Here is a 20,749-nt window from a genome sequence, read left to right as displayed (position 1 = left end):
ACCAAAGAAGAATTCAAACAAATAGCCAGCACGTGTAGACACAAAGTCAGAAAAGCTAAAGCACAGAATGAACTCAGGCTTGCTAGAGAGGTTAAAAGCAACAAAAAAGGCTTTTATGGGTATGTTCGTAGCAAAAGGAAGAACAAAGAAACAATGGGGTCACTCAGAGGAGAAGATGGTGAAATGCAAAGAGGGGACACAGAAAGGGCTGAACTACTCAATGCCTTCTTTGCTTCAGTCTTCTCCGATAAAGAAAACAATGCCCGACCTGAAGAATTTGGAGCAAATGATTCAGCAAAGGAAACACAGCCCAGAATAACTAAGGAGATAGTACAAGTATATTTGGCTAGTTTAGATGTATTCAAGTATCCAGGGCCAGATGAGCTGCATACAAGAGTATTAAAAGAACTGGCAGATGTGATCTCAGAACCACTGGCAGTCATCTTTGAGAATTCCTGGAGAACAGGCGAAGTCCCGGCAGACTGGAGGAGGGCAAATGTTGTCCCTATTTTCAAAAAGGGGAAAAGAGAGGACCCAAATAATTACCGCCCAGTCAGTCTGACATCAATAGCAGGGAAGATTCTGGAGCAGATCATTAAGCAAACAGTCTGTGAGCACCTAGAAAGGAATGCTGTGATCACCAATAGTCAGCATGGATTTCTGAAAAATAAGTCATGTCAGACTAACCTGATCTCGTTTTTTGACAGAATTACAAGCCTGGTAGATGAAGGGAACGCAGTGGATGTAGCCTACCTTGATTTCAGCAAGGCATTTGACAAGGTGCCCCATGATATTCTTGTAAAGAAGCTGGTAAAATGCGGTCTTGACTATGCTACCACTCAGTGGATTTGTAACTGGCTGACTGACCGAACCCAAAGGGTGCTCATCAATGGTTCCTCTTCATCCTGGAGAAGAGTGACTAGTGGGGTGCCACAGGGTTCTGTCTTGGGCCCGGTCTTATTCAACATCTTTATCAACGACTTGGATGATGGACTCAAGGGCATCCTGATCAAATTTGCAGATGACACCAAACTGGGAGGGGTGGCTAACACCCCAGAGGACAGGATTACACTTCAAAACGACCTTGACAGATTAGAGAACTGGGCAAAAATAAACAAGATGAATTTTAACAGGGAGAAATGTAAAGTATTGCACTTGGGCAAAAAAAATGAGAGGCACAAATACAAGATGGGTGGCACCTGGCTTGAGAGCAGTACATGTGAAAAGGATCTAGGAGTCTTGGTTGACCACAAACTTGACATGAGCCAACAGTGTGACGCGGCAGCTAAAAAAGCCAATGCAATTCTGGGCTGCATCAATAGGAGTATAGCATCTAGATCAAGGGAAGTAATAGTGCCACTGTATTCTGCTCTGGTCAAACCACACCTGGAGTACTGTGTCCAGTTCTGGGCACCACAATTCAAGAAGGACACTGACAAACTGGAACGTGTCCAGAGGAGGGCAACCAAAATGGTCAAAGGCCTGGAAACGATGCCTTATGAGGAACGGCTAAGGGAGCTGGGCATGTTTAGCCTGGAGAAGAGGAGGTTAAGGGGTGATATGATAGCCATGTTCAAATATATAAAAGGATGTCACATGGAGGAGGGAGAAAGGTTGTTTTCTGCTGCTCCGGAGAAGCGGACACGGAGCAATGGATCCAAACTACAAGAAAGAAGATTCCACCTAAACATTAGGAAGAACTTCCTGACAGTGAGAGCTGTTCGACAGTGGAATTTGCTGCCAAGGAGTGTGGTGGAGTCTCCTACTTTGGAGGTCTTTAAGCAGAGGCTTGACAACCATATGTCAGGAGTGCTCTGATGGTGTTTCCTGCTTGGCAGGGGGTTGGACTCGATGGCCCTTGTGGTCTCTTCCAACTCTATGATTCTATGATTCTAAGTGCAAATGCAGTTTCTTTACATAGTATACAAATAAATGGAACATGATTGATATGTTTGGGATAAAACAGCTGTTTAAAGTTTAAGCACAACACAGTTTACAAGAGTTGTACTAATGGGAATGTCACAAATTGTATTATTTGGTGCCGTTATAGGTTCCATCCACAGGTGGCGGATGGGAGCTGCAATTTACCAAAAGATAGAAAGGGGGGCTTGAAGGGTTCCAGACTGCAGTAGGATGTGATAAGTGTGTTTTCTACTCCATTCCCTTTGCAACTTCTCATCATCTGATACATCCCACTCTCTTCCCCACCTCGTTGTGCTAACAGCTTGGGAGGTCAACAGTGGCAGGATATCAGTGAAGACTTGCTTCCTCTTTCTAATGTATGTCAAACACATGGTGACAATGCCCAAGGGGGTGAGGAAAGTAGGATGGCTCCTGACATTGTGCAATGCATTTTAACTGGCTAATAGCAATGAGTGATAATATAAATAGCACATCAAGTAGAAGCTGGAGATTCAAGCTACAAAGAGCAGGAAAATGAAAGCTGGCTTTTGAATGAGACCAAGTGTTGACACACAAAACTATAGTTCTAGTAAATCCTGCAGACAGCAGATGCAGGCTGCTAAGCAGTTATACCCACAGCTAATTACACCTAGTTGTAGTTTAAGGTGTTGCCCTTAGAGGAACATGTCATACCGTGCTGTTATGTCAGCCAGAGAACTTCTTTTCCTACTAATAAATGCAATAAATAATAAAAGAACTGGAACGGAAGACTTTCAGACTCTGAATAGAAACTGAGATTGGGGGTTGTATGGCTCATCTTCCCACAAGCAGTGTGAGTGCCAACCCGTTTACGAAACCTACTAGACATGCATTCTTTCTGGAAAGATGATTTTGCTTAGGAGTTGGACTTCCTTTTTATTTAGAGCTTTGGGCTTATGTGGGCAGACTGCTTTGGTGTCAAATGCCATTGTTCAGCACTGAGGAAAAGTGTGCATCTTGTGCAAAATGCAAAAGTGATTGTGCCACTTGTGAGTTTTCTGTTTTGATGTGTAAAATGGAACATTCAGTAAAGAAAAGAGAAAAAGAAAACCCAATGTTACTTATACACTGTGTAATAATAATAGTAATAATGATGATGTCTTTGACAATGACCCTGCTCCAGCTCAGCAGCACAGAATCAGGCCCTACAGATTTAGATGAAAACAGCTACCAGGATGACTCCAGGGGTAAGACAAGGCATTATCAAAACTAGAGAATCCAACAGAAGGAAGAAAATGCTAAGAAACCAGAGCACCACATTTTAGGCTGATTCTCCAATTTACAATCAAACAACACCAAAACGTTAAGGAAAGTTAAGATTCTCAAGATTAGGTTCAGTTGTTTTCTTCTGAAAGTTTCAAACACTCCAACCAAGACTATTCAGCCTTGACAAAAATAGCATATAGCATTTCCTGTCTTCTTTTTTTGTGCACCATCTTGAACACACATGGGAGAGTACCTACTGCTGAGTGAAAGGAGGCTTTAGTCCCATACAAATCCACATTAGGAGCTCAACCTCTCAATCAATCAAATTATTCAGCACTACCCTATAAATGGGGAAACATACCATCCTTAATACTATCTGACATAAAAAGGGTTCTGTTAATTAGGACCAATTCCTATGTTCACAGAGCAATGTAGGAATTGCCATATGGCTGGATTCCATGCTGCTTTGATAATGTTTCTTAGTGGGAAACCATACAAGCTGAGCAACTGAAATAGTTTATTCCCACACCAAAGTCTTTAGCCAATTGTAGGACCATGCCCACAAAGTTTCTACTAATAGAGACTAATGGAAATCTCATAATCTCCTCCCAACTAACGGTCATCCTTATCAATTAAATGACAACAATGAGAAAACTGGAAAGGAAATTAATGGGATGGCTTCTTGCATTGTCTATGACTTGCAATAATCAGTAGAAGAAGCATACATTACATCCGATACACAAGTAAAACACATTTTCTCATCATTTTCTTTTTTTACATGATTTCTCAGCAAACATACTTACAAAAACTGTATGTAATCATTAATGAAGTCCACACGCCTCACAACAACTAAGCATATACAATAGGCCCACCCCACCCCCTGCTCCCACAGTCATCACAACCTTGATTACCCCAATCTAGTTATTCATGCCACCTCATATCAAGCAAACCTTTGCTTGAAACAGCAAGCCCATTTGTCTCAATGTCAAACAGTCAAGGACATGGTTCTATACTATATGTAGTAAGGTCAAGCATCCTGAGAGTGTTCTTTCCTGGCACAAACCTTGTGCGAGCCTGGGGGAAGAAGGAGTTAGTTCAAGTGAGGAGACGCAAGGAGAGGCGGTACAGGAAGCGCGCTCATTGCTAGATGGGAAGGGGGGTGAATTTAAGGGCCAGTCCTATTCCCATAGGCCTGGCCCCCTTCCCTTATTAGTTAGTTGTTAGGTACATGCCAGTTGAAAATGAAAGTTAGAGTGCCCAGGCTCAGGCATGCTAAGAAAGGAGCCAGTTGTGTCCTTGGGGAAGAGCATGGCAGAGCGCGATTCCCACCTTGCGTTCCACTGGAGACGGGTGGAGGGAGGAGTCAACTGCTCTACTTCCCCGTCCTCCCTGCTGGATGGACTGGTTCAGCTCAAAAGCCTGAGGAGAGGAGGAGCAGAGAGTTAGCGCTGGCAGGGTGACCTGCCAAAGAAGCAGGAATGGCAGGGTATGGCCAGAGAATGCAGCATGCAGAAGTCTTTTGTCTCTCTCAAATATACACACATACTTCTATGGAGATCAAAATCCCCTCGTCAAATATTTATGACCTGTATTTAGACTGAATGTGTATCTGCTTGTTGGGTTTGACTTTATGTACAACTATGCATTCGCTCCCAAAAACATATTGCCTCTGCTGCTAAAATTAGTGGGATGGGGTTGGGGGTGGGAAGGCAGAAATCAGTTTGGGGGCTAGAGAAGACCCTGAAACGAGGTTTAGCTACTCCTGCTAAACAAGATACTGTAAGAAGAGCATTTACAAAAGTGGTTTTCAATTGGTTTTCCTATTTTTAAGTTGTTGTCAGAAAATAAAATAGATGTGGAAAATATATTCACACCTATGCAAGCAGATTCTCCTTGTATTATTTTAAAGATTTGATGCTAACACTAGACAGTTTAAGCAAATATAATATAAGGAACACACGATGTTAGAGGTGTTGTAACAATAAGGCTAATTTCACACATATTTTGTGTGCGTCCCCCAAGGCATACTGGGCGGAAATGACTATGATAAACAATTCCATTAAAACCAGAGGTTATTTTACTTGTCTGTATTGAAAGTTTCCGTAAACAAGGGCAATTATTAGCTAACTGGGAACATGTTAATGACAGCCAAAAATCTGGTTACCAGTAAATAAAAATCAGATAAGATTCCATAAATTTGGAAATGGTTCAGTAAAATATGGCATATTTCCAAGTTAGAGAACCCGTTAAAGTCTTACAAATTTTATGTGACATGGAGGGTCTTGCATGACATAATGGTCATCACAAATTAAGGCGACAATTCTATACATTTACTCCCATACTTAGGAGAAAGTCTCATTCTGCACAGTGGGGGATTACTAGGATTAGGCTTTATGCTTAATCATCAAAACCTCTAAGTGGTTTCCATAATATATATATTAAAATTACTGATAATATCAGACGTTTAAAACAATACATTTAAGTAATAACACAGTATGCTTCTTGTGACCTAGTTACAAATTAATTTATATATGATCCCAACACCTCATCTCTTCCTACCCTATTATTATTATTATTATTATTATTATTATTATTATTAGGGAAACACTATGTCTATATGTTTTATTTTGATATTTTCACTGTCCCCATTACCTTTTTCAAAACCTGGAGCTCCATCTCCTTGTCAGAATAAGAGTGTGTGTGTGTGTGTGAAGCCCTGTTGTGCAAAGTGGAATTCCTTGTGCAGGACTTCTGTTGACGGGGATGGTTAGGTGAATCCCTAAGAGCCTAACTTACCTTTCAGAATTGTTGGGATGATAAATGAGAGCCACGTAAAGGTGTGGGGGGTGGGTGGAGATTCATGTATGCAGCCTTTGCCTCCCTTTGATGAGAAGTGGGATATGAATGGGCTGAACAAACATACAAACATAAGACAGTTGAGAAGATTCCACATCTCATTACCCAAGACTTGAATCTCAATCCCTTATTGCTTGTTGAATGTTGCCAGAGGCTGCTTTCCTAGCATGGTCTAAGAGCAAGCTCATATGCTTCTCCAGCACTGTTCTGGCTGCAGTCCCAGCCATATGCTCCTTCAGTACCTCACCTGTGCTTTACGGCCTCGATTGACAAAGGTGCAGACAGGATTGTATGCTCCAGTGCCACAAACATACAAGTGGGTTCGATTCCAGGGCTGGATAAGGCGGATGAAATTCCCACACTCGCCCTGGAAAACAAAGAGAGATGGCAAGTTAGTCCCAGCCTCCTATGAAATTGTATCTACTTTAAGGAGATTAGTCAGTCTATGGTAAATGGAGCAATTCCATCCTCTGTTCAGCATGGCCTAAGCAGTGATTTACACATATTTTGAAGCAATCAGGTAATTGCTTCAGCATTAAATGAAAGCTCCCTGAACACCCAGTAAGTCACAAAATCAGACCACATTGAATGGTCTGTGTATCAAATGGTCCTCTTCAACAACATTTGCTTCCAGTTAAAATTGAGGCAAGCTAGGTCTGGCGCACTTTGAAAATCCACAAATAAACCTTTTGGATCCACCCCTCCAACACCTTTTCCAGCAATGAGTTTTGGATGCACTTCAGAGACAATTTTCCTGCACTCCTTTTAAGTCATGTTCCTGTTGGAAGAGTTTTGAACTAAACCCCCTTCCGGAGCAAACATTCCTTGCTCACATCTTACACTGCAACATCTGTAGCTGAAGCAGATTATAAACGGTGCCGCTCAGAACTCCCAACTCACAGCCAATTTTTCTGAAAACTGAGAAAAGAATAACTGTAAGATTGCAATAATATATCTTGGTGTCAGGGTGGCAAATCCTGGACTCCCAACCCATTCCTGCTTGTTTTCAAAAGCCAGAAAATAGTGCCCTGAATAACCAAAGCATAACCAACTAAGCAGAAGGGGAATCTCTGGACTTATCTATGCCAGGAAAGAAAATATATTAGATTCCCTTTAGATTTAGATTCCCTTTAGATTCCCACTCATTAAGAGGTACTAAGAACTGATTGGCTACAGAAGGGTGGACTGAAAATCTAATAGGTAAATGATAGCAGTGAGGCCCAGAGGGCAAGAAGAGCAATTCCCATAATGTATGCAGGCCTGTATTGTCAAGGCCTGAGTTCATTTACTGACTGGATTCTAGACTAGGCATGGAGCTCCATGCAGTGTGTCTGACTGTAGAGTCCAGTTTACTTCTCACATCTCACGTTTCCTCTTTGCCTCAAACCTCTAGTTAGGCAAATCAAAACAGTACTGGGCTGGGGCCATGATAACAGAGTTCAGTAGGATGGGAAAATGCAAGCAAACAGTTTCCTTTACTAAGCCAGCTTAGCTGCTCTAAGACTGAGCCCCAAACAGTAGCAGCAGAGAAATCCCAAGAGGACAGAGTTCAAGGTCAGCTGGCCAAAGGCTGACTGTGCCTTGTAGGAAACAGCTTGGTAACCCTTTGACCTCTTGCTTCCTCCTACTGAAATTTAGTACACGTTACTGCTGATAGACTTAACTGGGGTTGGGCAAAACCCCCAGTTCCTTTAAAGTACTGCTGACAAGGCATCTTCACTTTCATGTGCCATACATCAACATTCCATAACCCCCTAGAAGTGTTAGCAGCCCTTGCCTTTAGAAAGATTGCACAAGACACAAGAGTTGGCTAACTTGGCTATGATTATATCCTCTTGTAACAGAGGTTGGGAAGTGCAAGTTTACAGCTGCACTCAATTCCAGTGCTAAGCAGAACCCTGTGACCAAAAGATGACTTCATCACCAACTGCACTGCACTTTAGCTTCCAGAAACTAGCAAAGTTTTACAATGGTGATGTCATTTTCTTCAAAATCTTTCTATTTAATTCCGTCTTTGCTATTTTAGCTTTTCCAACTACAAACAGAGCACTGTCACTTCATCACATAATGAAATTTGTGTTGTATTTTAGGGTTTCTGAAACACCCACACAGACGTAAATGTTTCTGCTCAAATGCTGGAAACTGTTGTACAGGTACTCAAGGAATTATGACCATGGCTTTAGCTTGTGTACATGAATGTGCAGCACAAGGAACCAGGGTTTTTGTGATTCAGGAATAAACAGGAAGTGAGGAGGGCAGTCATAGGCAATAGGGCATCATCATTTGCTTATATTGCATATCCCTGAGGTGGTGTGAGCAATACAAATTGCCACTGCTTGGTGGCTTTCAGTCTTAAAGATCTTGGGAGGAAGGAAGCTTCAGAAGGACAGCTTTCATCATCCTACCACGTTACTAGCATTCCTTCACCTCCACTCTTTTCCCACATCCTCTATAAAACTGAAGACCATACAAGAAGTACTTACATTACTGTTCTTCCCTGAAAGAATGCACTCTTCTATCCTTTGTTGAGACGCAGGCCAGTGGATCTGCCAAAACAATACAAAACCTTCAGCCATATAATTATAATTCTCCGCAGAATCATGCTAAGAGAAATATTCAAAAGGGGTGGATGTATCTATCACACTTCTAAATCTAATCCCAAACCATCAAGTTTTCTGGGAAGGTGGATTTTAATTTAAAGCACTGGTCACTAAGGACCTTTCAAAATTATCAATTTGTATGGCATCAAGCGTTCATTTGTCAGGTTCATTTGTGTTTTCTAAAGGTAACACTTTGGGTGAAGGGAGTATCACATTTCCCACAATATTTGTGAGAAACTAATTCAACCACCCTTTGATGTGACAAAAATGCATCAATTTTTTACAAGATGCTGCATGGAAGTGTCACAGACACCTAGTGGATTGTTGCTTTGTAGCAACAGCAGTGATAGTGACTCCTTTTGCACCTTCATCATCTTGTTACTTTTAAGAAGATTAATTTTAATCTTTTTATAAATAAAACTTTATTTAAAAATGCTCTTTAGAAATTAAGCACTCACTCTCAGGTATGTTCATGTAGCCCTGCAAGCCAATGCTCATGCTGACGATGTCTCTGCATTTTATTAATTTGTTGATAAGAGAAGTTATTTGAAGAGTGTTGTGTGCTTTCCCCTCTCCAGGACTGAACTGTATTTCTCCCATCAGATGAAAACAGAAGTGGCCATGATTCTCCTCAGCAAGGCTATCCCACTGCAGCATGGCTACTTCCACCCAACAATTACATGTGGATTCTGTATATCACACTTTTGCCTTTCCGCTGTGCCTTGCATAAATAGTGTTGCATAGCGTGGTGTTATATGTTGCTTGGAGGCCTTTGGGTAGCAAGCAACTAAAATGTCTAATGAAGAATATTTATTCTGCAAAACTAACAGTTCTGTAAGAACTTTTATATATTTTGTGAGACCAAAATATAGTCAGGGTACACACTGACTAATCACCTGGATCAGCCCTAAAAATAAATAGCAAGAGCATTTAACGTCTTCCATGAGAATCAGTGATGGGTCTGTTTTCCCTGTTTCTAGCTCTGGAGGGCATTGTGGGGGGTAGGCAGAGAAGAGACAACTGGGATGCCATCCCCACTTGCTTCACTGACTGCCTTCCTGCTGTTCCTTGAATTTGATTTAGAGTGGGGGAGGCGGTGGCAAAGGAGATACTTTCCCCACTTGCCTTGAGACTTGTCTTGTTGTTTTTCTTGCTCTGAAGGGTGTATTTATTTTCATTTTCACAATAATATTCCCTAGGCAGCTCAAGGTGGCATACATAGTTCTACCCTTCATCATTATATCCTCACAGAAATCCTGTGAGGCAGGGTTAGTCTGAGTGTCTGGCCCAAAATCGCCCAGTGGACTTCCTGACTGAGTGGTGATTTGAACCCTGGTCTCCCAGGTCAACCAATCAGTTGATGTTTTGATATATAGGAATATTCCCAGTATTCCAAATGTTGTGTCAAGCCACTCCCCCTGGCAGCAGCCATTTTATGACTGGTATCCATAGCATTCTCTCAAAACTAGAAATGTGCCCCTGAACCCACTCTACTAATCCATACTCATCACATGGAAATAGTTGGTCATTTTGCAGCCCTCCACCCCACAAAGCCTTCCAGATGTTCCTTGTCTGCTCCTGGTACAAAATGAGAAATACCCTTACAATCAGGGGCTCCCGGTTGATATCATGAAGATCCAGGGATAGGATGTAGTCTTTGCTCCCCACATACATGCGGTCGTGATCTTCATCTTTCAGTAGAATACGATAATCGGTTGAGTTGAGCAGGAAATTGAAGAAATGGGCAGTGCTGGTGGCTTTGAGCTCTGGTGGGAGGAAAAACACCAGGCAAGAGTTATATTAAATGGCTCATCCTGTGTTTCCTGGTGCAACATATACATCTCTATAAGTAACAAGCATGATTTTGAACTAACCATCAGGTTCCCCAAACACTGGAGCACATTTATCTCTTAGATGCAATTAAATACTTGCATGCAATCCATGTCAATAAATTACACACCTGGCAACTATCCTATTTCTTAATACAGTTTGGTTCATCAGACTACATCAGCTTAATCCTATGCATTTAGATGTGGCTGAACCCATTGAAAACCAATGAGTTTAGGTGCACTCATATTGGAATACAGGATCCATTTCTGAGGCCTGTAGTACATCAGCCTAACACTGGTTGTGCCAAAGAATTAGCAAAGGTCTGAATGTAATCTGCAAGCTGCAACCACAATGCATAACAAGAACCCATCAAGCAGGAAATATGTATGTACTTAATTACAGAAGCTCTGGACCAAAGTAAGATTCTACAAAGCTGTGAACTGCAACTCCAGGAGCCCAGCTCTTCAATGTTAGCCATTTGTACTCTCAGAGTCTGACATTCTCATGTGTGAACTGTTGTGTACACATCACTCTGTCATGGGGCACTAATTATTTCAGGCAGTGCTTTTTTCTTAAAAAAATGTTTAGGGGTACTCTCATTTCCCTACTCATACTGAAAGACTGATCCTCAATAAGGCCAAACTTAGATTCACAAAATGTTTAGGGGTATGCGTACCCCTGCGTACTCCCCAGAAAAAAGCACTGATTTCAGGTGCCAAAAGAACTGAAAAAGATCCCTGGCAGGTAGAAAGGAAACTGTGTGATATCCCCCCCTCCCGCCCCCCTGGACAGGTTAACAAATGGCAATGACTAACATACAAGACTTCAATCTTGAGTCCACTTTCCCCACGGTTTTGCTCACTGAATGTTTCTCACCTGATGACTAGATTGAAAAGTAGAAGGGTTTAGGAAAAGGCCTAGTCTGAATTTATCAATTTGAGTCACACAGTGCACAAGTTTTTGCCCAATCTTAGGCAATGTATTAGACGTTTTGTTCCAGCCAATACAGGCCACCCTTGACCAATTTTGCTCATAAACTGTGAAAGGGGAATTTCGTTTCATAGCAAGTGAGTTTACAGGTAAGAAGGCAGGATGGGGTTTCCATTATTCGTGCTCTAGTGCTCTTCTCACTCTTTTGTTCTGCATTCAAGGGTGCCATCCAGGCTGCAGTACTAGCCTGTCTAAGCATTGTCAACTGGTCCCAAGGGCTAGTCCTGATCCACAAACCCATGTTTGTTTTTCTGTTAATGTATTTACAAAACATTTGTTTTGAAACTAATAGGTTTTTTAAATTAAAAAAGAAAGTAGTATCTCTGTCCATGCACAGAACCCACAAGATATTCACAAATAAGTACTCTTGAGTAATACTGCACCTATATCTTAAATCTGCAGTGTCCAAGAATTAGCCAGGTGGCTCCTGACCTGCATATGGCACTGATCTCACACCTTCACTTTCAGCTGACATTCCACCATGCCTTTGGGGGGAGGTTCTCTTTCAACCAAAGCCAAAGTTCAGATGCAAGCAGATTGATCATTAACAACAATTGTTACAGTATAACTGCACTGAGTTCCAACTGATGGGTGTAAGGGCAGACTGATCAACACAGTATGGGGATAAACAAATTAATTCCATCTGAAAAGGCCCTTTCCTGAAATAAATAATCCAGAAAGTTGGCCTCCCTCCCAGCAAAGAAGAGAAGTGGGAGCAGCTTCACATGCAAAGTGACTTGAATTTTTTATCTCGCATATGCATACAGGGTGAGTCTTTTAAAAGAGGCCCCGTGGAACATATGTATTCTGTATCCACGGGGCCTCTTTTAAAGGACTCACCCTGTACAACGGGTCATTATAATTTTCCTGTTTTCTTTGATATTGCATAAATTTACTACTACTACTACTACTACTACTAATAATAATAATAATGATGAATTAAATACATTATTCATGGTAACAATTTTTCTAAGCCACTGATGCGTCAATGACATTGCAAGGCCTAGGTTCCACCAAATCCTTAGACCCAGGTCCAACACATTACACACTAGACCACATGCCCTTTTGCTTGTGCAGGAGTGATGCCACTAGAGTGGCTATTTGCATGTTGCCAAAAAAGAGGAAATGCTTTATCTAAAAAGAGGGCAGAAAGGACACAGATTTGCAGGGGGAAATGTGTATGCTAATTTATCTATCCAATTTTACAAACAACCACTCTAATTTAAACAGACGGTGACCATGTGATCTTTGTGCTTGCTCAGTAGAAGAAGAAGAGTTTGGATTTGATATCCCGCCTTTCACTCCCTTTCAGGAGTCTCAAAGCGGCTAACATTCTCCTTTCCCTTCCTCCCCCACAACAAACACTCTGTGAGGTGAGTGGGGCTGAGAGACTTCACAGAAGTGTGCCTGGCCCAAGGTCACCCAGCAGCTGCATGTGGAGGAGCGGAGACATGAACCCGGTTTCCCAGATTACGTGACTACCGCTCTTAACCACTACACCATACTGGCTCTGAGGCTATGCAGTAGGCTATGCAGTAGGCTATGCAGAGACATAAATGTGGCTGGAGAACTTCAAGGTTACTAATTTTTTACCTTAAAACTGGACTTGGACCACAACAGGCTCTAATATAGAACACATGTCCACCATCCTAGCATTTTCACTGGGAGGAGGGCATGCAGTAGGGCTGGAGTCATTTCCTGCCACTGTGAACTTCACAGGCAGGGAATATATACTTGTAGGGGATCTTTTCATATTAAATATAACAAGGGCTTGAACTGTTGCTTACTCAGACCTCTGTTTCCCCTTCCTCTTTGAGGATAAGGGAATACATTATCGTTATCATCATCATCTTCAAGTTGTTGCCTTCCTTGCTCACCACTACAGAAAGTTGGAACTCAAAGGATAAAAGGATTTTAAAACAAATTCTAGACCAGCTATTAGTATTATCATCATCATGTACATCAGCAGAAAGAGTCTTCTGCTTGGTTTTTGAAATTGCTTACTCATCTACAGCAACAAGGATTACTTTGAAACCCACAGTGTTTCCTGGCAATCATTACATGATTTAATTTAACAATAGTTTATTAGGGAAATTCCCTAATCCTGTTAATCCCCAAAACAGCTCAGCTGCTTAGGCTGCAGATGCCAGGCCCCTCTCTGACATCAGAGCAGCTAAGTAGTGGCTGCCAACAGGCCATGACTCTTTAGCCTACAAAGCTATCCTGTAGCATCCGAACAGATCAGCCAGTGACATAAAGAGAAGGAGCTGAAAAGACACTATAAGAGTAAAAAGATCAGAGGACAAAGAAGGAAGTGTAGGACTGCAGGGGAAGAAGAAGAAGAAGAGTTTGGATTTGATATCCCGCCTTTCACTCCCCTTCAGGAGTCTCAAAGCGGCTAACAATCTCCTTTCCCTTCCTCCCCCACAACAAACACTCTGTGAGGTGAGTGGGGCTGAGAGACTTCAAAGAAGTGTGACTGGCCCAAGGTCATGCAGCTGCTGCATGTGGAGGAGCAGAGATGCGAACCCGGTTCCCCAGATTACGAGACTACCGCTCTTAACCACTACACCACACTGGAAAATTCCAGTCTCAAAGGTGCACTTTGTATGTTTCATCACTATGAGATTTCATGCACATGGTTACTATGACCTGTTCTGTACAAAACAGATTTGGACAACAAAAACAATCTGTTTATTGGAAGGATTTATTCGTGTATATTACCAGTATCTCCAATAAGATTTATTTTGGGATATATTGAAGATCTAGGTTTCTACAGTAAAATTCAGCCACTACCAAAAGAAACCCTCCATCCTCCATCCAAGCAAGGAAGAGGCATTGTCACAGTTCACAAATGCAGGTCAACCAGGCAAAAGCACCCAAGGAAGAGTGTGGAGAGAGGGGCCTGGGCCAGAGTGAGTCATGAAGGGCAGATAAAGAGGCCTGGAGAGAGACACTTGGCTCTCCAGACCTGCTATATATAGTGAAATAAACCACAATGGAATAAACAGGGAGGATGGCTAACAGACAACAAAAAACAGCTGTAATAAACCAATCAGAAAAGTTGTCATTATTTAAGTAACGTGTCACCAAAGTAGACAGGAGATAAAAAATCCTTCCCAGAGAGTATATTTTCCACCAATCTGCAGAAAGATACAAAATTTGTGCTTACAAATATGTCCTTTGGTCAGAAGTTCCAAAATCTGATGCCACTACTTGAAATTCCTTGCTCTGGATTCATGCAAATACTTCCCATAGTGAGAGGAAAGAGAGAAGGGATGCCAAGTTGAATGGCTCCTTTGGGAGAGGCATCTTGAGTCCATGCAAACTTTTGTCATTATAAATTTGTTGGACTTTAAGGTGGGTGGTACAAGAGTTTGCGTTCTTTCTTCTATAATAGACTAACATAGCTATTTCTCTGGAAATTGCTCTATAAAGTATCTTCAGGTGGCAGGAGAAAAGCCAGAAAAGTGGGGGGCGGGGGGGATATAACTATTATTGTTATTACCTAACATTTAAGTTATTACCTCATCTAAGTAAACAGCACCTTTTTAACCCATGCCCTGGATGCATTGAAAACCTGCAGGGTCCCACCAGACATTACTGGCCTTCAACCCAAACCTCCCCAAAACTACTCATCTGTACCCCAGGCCAGGAGCTCTATTCCTATGTCCTGTCAATGCACCAGAAAATTTCATTTTAAAAGTTGAAGACTATCTGGGCTTAGAAGACAGACCAGAAGAACCCCATTACAAATGACAGGGGAAATAAGGTACAAAGTATATAAAACACCAAGAGGGGGAAACTGACAGCAGACTTGACACAAACCTCCAGATATGCAGGCTGGCCCTGGTAAGGGAGTCTGCTTTGGATCGCCAAAGAGTGTGACTGAGGACAGAACTACATATTACACTTATATGCGTATAATAAGTGCCCGACAGCTGTTGTTTCTAAGGTGATTTTTGAGGAGATGCTTAACTTTTTCCCACCTGCTGCTTCTTCACTCCAAATAGTCACCCCTCCAAATGGGTCTTTGTGAACATAAACATACATGTGTGTGTGTTTAGCTCCATTCTCAAGTGTCCTGACAGAAGGAACTTGCATTCTCCCTACCTCTGGCCTCAAAAGAAAAGCAGAGGTGTGTGGCTCTTAGCCAATCTGTAGAACTAATCAAAAGTGATACCTTCTGTGCTGGGTGATTCCAGAGAAGCTGGCAAAGCTGCTTAAGAAGAGGTCTGGCTCCAGTTGTAACAAAAAAGGACTTTGTGAGGAAGTTAGGCAGCTACTAAGGGAATAGTTATGCAGCTGCTCTGTGCAGGGAGAAGAATATACTAACAATTAACCATCACAATTTAAATTACTGTATTGTGTCTATTTAATACAAGGCAGGTATTCAAAACTGGCTGCAACTGTTTGGTGCATGTCCCTAAAAATGTGTATGTTCCAGAATCTGCCCTGCAGAATCACAGGGTTGTATCCAACTACAGTGGTACCTTGGGTTACATACGCTTCAGGTTACAGACTCCGCTAACCCAGAAATAGTACCTCGGGTTAAGAACTTTACTTCAGGATGAGAACAGAAATCGTACTCTGGCGGCACGGCAGCAGCAGGAGGCCCCATTAGCTGAAGTGGTGTCTCAGGTTAAGAACAGTTTCAGGTTAAGAACGGACCTCCGGAACGAATTAAGTTCTTAACCCAAGGTACAGTATACTCAGAGAAGACCCACTGAAATCAATAGTTTAAAATTAGTCATTTCCATTAATTTCAAAGGTTCTACTCTGAGTAGGACTCTCATTGGCTACTACCCACAGTAATATTTTAATTTGTTAGAACGGCTAAGTGACAAAGAAGGTTAATTCTTCATAAGCAACGGCAGATTAACTCATTGTGTATTTAAGGATGTGCTTGGCTGTCTTTGTAGAAATTCTGGAATGTGTCTCTATCAGCAACACATGCTGCAGGTACATAGCTGAACTAAATTCAAATGAACTAAATAAAATAAATATTTAACAAATCTACAGACAAGATTATGGCACGTATTGGTTGAAGTCCCCTTCATTGCTACCTCATGCATGCATAAGGCCAAACAATTCATAAAGTCTCATCTGCTGAAGAAAACAATTCACTTAGCTTTGAGGGGATGGGGAGGTGAATCGGGGCAGGATGCTTGTGTTTGGAAACACGGAGATGAAGTTGGCCTCATACATTATTAATGAGTCCACAAAGCAGCAGCGGCTAAAGGGGAATTATGGGGCACCATTTTATTTGCACTTTCAAAAAACCTTTGACAGAATCCCTCATAAGAGGCTGTGAAAAGAAGCTTAGTTGCCATGAGAGGGAACTAAGATTTGGTCATGGACCAGAGGTTGGCTATGGAAGGGGGAACAAAAAGCCGGATTAGCCCTGTGGCTTTCAGCAATGCATTGTTTCCAAAACGGCCTTGAATTCTGTGAACAGGTTCATTCACCAGATAAACTTCAGCATTTGTTGGCTTAACTAGTTTGCTTCTTCCTGGTGTCACCATCACCTCTGGAGCTGTATGATATCGTTTTTGCTGCTTGACTGAACTGCAAACTTTTTAAAGGCATGAGATATACACTGCAAAGAGTACCAATTATCCCATCAGTTCTAACCATTATTGTATCAATGCCACCTCTTCTTTGTTGCACATTGACCAACAAAATCGCCAAAAGAGGGAAACCATCTTCACAGGACAAAATTTCATACCTTCACTGCAACCAGCCACTAGCTGGAGACACAATTCCATGCTAAGCAGTTTATAATTTCTCTTTCCCTTGCATCTATCCACCATAGCTGGAGGTTGCTGGAAACTTAGACTAGTATAAACAAGCTCAGGTTTTCAGGTGTATCTAAGGAATGCTCTTACTCTCCCTGCACCTGAGACTCTCTCAATGTTACGTCCATATTTGTGTTTTCAAATCCCCAAAGACATCAGAAGGGTAAGATTTGATTATCAGAGTAGTATCTTGCAAATGTCCCAGAACCTTCTCTGAAGTTCATGTGGCCTGATTCATGATTTACCTTTGCAGCATTACAAGGATGCCTGATTTTCATACTGTAAACAGGGAAATGGGACACTGATATGTTCATTCGGACTGGGAGAGGTCTGTCTATATAGTCAGTGAACAAACTATGAAGAGCTCTGGGTTCATGACAGGGCATTGCTGTGTTTTCCCTGGGACTAGAGACATGGCTGGTAAAAGCCTTGATTATCATGAGCCTCATGGAGACTTTTTGGCAAGGTTGGTTCAAGAGAAGGAGGATTGGGAATAGTGTGTGGAGCCTGATGCTGAGAATGCTTTGATGCTTGGTAGGAGCTCAGTGGTTTGTCAAGAGAAAGCACGACCCTAGAGCCATCTGACACGGATGGCACTGTGGTCTAAACCACTGAGCCTCTTTGGCTTGCTGATCAGAAGGTCGGCAGGTTCGAATCCCCACAACGGGGTGAGCTCCTGTTGCTCATTCCCAGCTCCTCCCAACCTACCAGTTCGAAAGCACACCAGAAAGTGCAAGTAGACAAATAGGTACTGCTCCAGCGGGAAAGTATGATTCTATGATTCTATGAGGTATCTGATCCTAGGTTGGTCAGTGAAACAGCTGCACCAACCCTGACAACATCATCTAAGGGTTCACTGTTGGCTGGGCCACTGTAAGCAGACCCAGCTGACTTGCAGTAGTACCCATTTGTTTGCCCACCCATCCAAATGATTGTGCCCACCCTGCTCTTCAAAAGGAGAGCCAAGAGTGTGTCAAGTGTTGAGACAACATCTCAGCTTGCAACTAGTTATGTATCTTCGAGACCTGTGCACCTATAACTTGATCTATGTTTAGACTGTGTAGTGAACTTTGGAATAAAGCTTTTGACAATAATTGAGCTGAGAGTCCAAGTACTGCATCTACAAATCGGATCCAGGAGACTGGGAGGAACTTACTTGCAACTCAGTGGTTAGTTGGGTTAGACTGCTCAAGATTAGAAAACATGAGAAAGAATACAAACAGAAACTCACTCGTGCCAAAAGGAGTGAGGGGGAAGCAGAGCTGACCTGGTGTACCACAGGGGCACATAACATGTACCACCTGTTGTATCCAATTGGGCACAAAACGGCTTTTCTAACGTATTCCAGTATCTTAGACTTGTTGTTTGCAGAACAGCACTGATGAAAATTCCCAAATGGTATTATCTAGGCAGAGACATACCCTTTTTGGCAAAGCTGTGCAGGAAATTGTGCACTTGTCCTGTCTCTTTAACAGTGCTGGGCTCCGGAGCTGGTGAATATGTGATCTCCTTGGAATGTGCCCAAGCTGCTCACACCTCTCTCTCCTCCTTACTACCTGTCCCCTGCTTGGATCCTTGCCTGCTGTTGTCCTTGGCTTCAGGCCATTTAATAAAGACTCCTAGTATAAGGTTCCTGCGGAGAGCTCTTAGAAGGAAAGTATCCAAAAGAACACTCTCCACACATAACCCCTGCAAGGCTCTCGTGCCTCTCTGGCACTGTGAGCCAGCTGCGTGTGCCTCACATAATTTAACAACATGTTTGACATGGGGATACAGCAAATGACATTGGCAACAAGCTAGGAACCCTCCCTGATCCTAACAGCAGCTGGGGAATGACACAATTCATTATAAAATGACACATCCAGTTGGTTTGCAAGGAGTATTGCCACACACAGTTTAACCTGTTATTAATTTAGAGGAGGAGGTTGACAGTATAGCTGACAAGTGCTACAAATCTGAACTCTTATAAGTATGGACACATAGTTGGTGGTGCTGGTACACGTATGTGTTTTTGTGTGCACATGCGCATCACAGGGATATAATCCCTCTGTTTCTGAGCCTCTAGTGCACAGATGACAAATTCCCAGGGCTGTTGCATCCTGCTATAATTTGAACCTTCTGGTGTTAGATATTTATATTGAAAGGTGGCATATAACTTATTTAAACAAATAAATTATACCAACAGTTTTTGGGACAAGACACAGTTCTTAAAAACACATCTGCTCCACCAATCTCAAAGGGTATGAACTTCACCACATTACTGCTTTCTTCTAGTTTTGAGACTGAATGGAAGAACAGAAAAAATCAGGTGGTATAGTGAACCACACCAGAGTGTTATTTTTTGGTGTGATGCTCTTCAAGAGTGATGTACCCATCCAACAGCTAAGATATCTAAGAGTTAAGTGCCCTTCTCTTACATTATAAGAAACAGCTCATTGGGTCTAGCTAAATACAGTTTGATGCTTGGAACATAATATTCTAAGTGGTTCCTTCACCTTCAAGAAGATAACAATACTTATAGTTATTACAGCTTATAATTTCTTGTCCTGTAACAGCATCCAAAATTTTCTACTTGAGTAGGGTAGTTATATATCCTACTTTACAGAGGATACTCTTTCAGAATACATTTATTTCAGGAATGGGGAACCTGTGTCCCTCCTGATGTTGTTGGACTCCAGTTCATTATAATGGGATGCATTGCATTTCTATTTAAATTAGAGTGGTCATTTCTAGATTTGCACCAATACATATGAATCAGCATGTGCAATTGTTATGTAAATCTGTGTCTCCTTTTCTGGTGATGTACACAAGTGGCCATCCTATACCTGAGGTAGATACCCCAATCTTGCATCATGGAAAGGGACTACAACTCAGAAAGTTTCAGTGGCCTTGTATTAATCTACATGAACGGAGTTGCATTGAAATTAGTATTTTAAAGTTTTGGGCAAAAGCACAACTGAATAGTTTAAAAGTGCGTGTGAAGAAGCAATCACAGAAAGAAACATTTTTTGTTTAGAGGCCCTGAGACTGCATGCTCAGTGCTTCTGCTATTGCATTTGTCTTCTTGAAAAAATGAACAATGCAGATGTCATTCCTCAGGAATCCCCATAAGATATGCGACATTAGTTGCTTCACTGCTTGAGATGGCAGCTAGCCAACTCTATCAATCCACTCCTGCCGTCTGTCAGCTCTTACCTTACATGTATGTATCTTCTATTCTGTTACGTGCATTTCTCCCATCTCAAATCTGATTGGGGGAAATCAGGGGTTTGGGGGAGGGAGGGAATTGCTTTCAGCCCCTCTACAACGTTATCAGTAATAGTTATGGATAGTTATGGATGCAGTTAGAGGTAAAGGATTGATGGGGGAAACAAGGTAGAAAAGAAATTTACTAGGCAACACTATTGCCTAAAAAATAACCAGAACTGACAGGGTTTTCTTTTAAAGGGAGTATCTAATTCAAATTCTGAATGAAAATTTAAATAATTATGGTTAGTCAACAACAAAAATATAACTTCAGGAGTTTTT

At 41.9% G+C, this 20,749-nt stretch overlaps 1 protein-coding gene across 7 annotated transcripts in view; it reads right to left on the bottom strand.

Annotated features, from left to right (window-relative positions):
* Window positions 1-20,749, bottom strand: part of SEMA3F (semaphorin 3F) — a 126,540-nt gene that overhangs the window by 33,098 nt on the left and 72,693 nt on the right. For 6 of the 7 annotated variants that reach the window (XM_082214502.1, XM_082214504.1, XM_082214505.1 and 3 more), the window contains exons 3-6: window positions 10,209-10,369; window positions 8,487-8,549; window positions 6,251-6,370; window positions 4,477-4,566 (exon numbers count right to left, since the gene is read on the bottom strand). In XM_082214502.1, the coding sequence (XP_082070628.1) occupies window positions 4,477-4,566; window positions 6,251-6,370; window positions 8,487-8,549; window positions 10,209-10,369 (434 nt within the window). The remainder of the gene's footprint in view (window positions 1-4,476; window positions 4,567-6,250; window positions 6,371-8,486; window positions 8,550-10,208; window positions 10,370-20,749) is intronic. The other variant, XM_082214508.1, reaches the window with a different exon arrangement.

The sequence above is a fragment of the Podarcis vaucheri genome (assembly GCF_965113315.1).
Source record: "Podarcis vaucheri genome assembly, chromosome: 2".
NCBI classification, from domain to species: Eukaryota; Metazoa; Chordata; class Lepidosauria; order Squamata; family Lacertidae; genus Podarcis; species Podarcis vaucheri.
The sequence above is the reverse complement of the archived record's forward strand: the minus strand, read 5'-3'. Positions and strand labels throughout refer to the sequence as shown.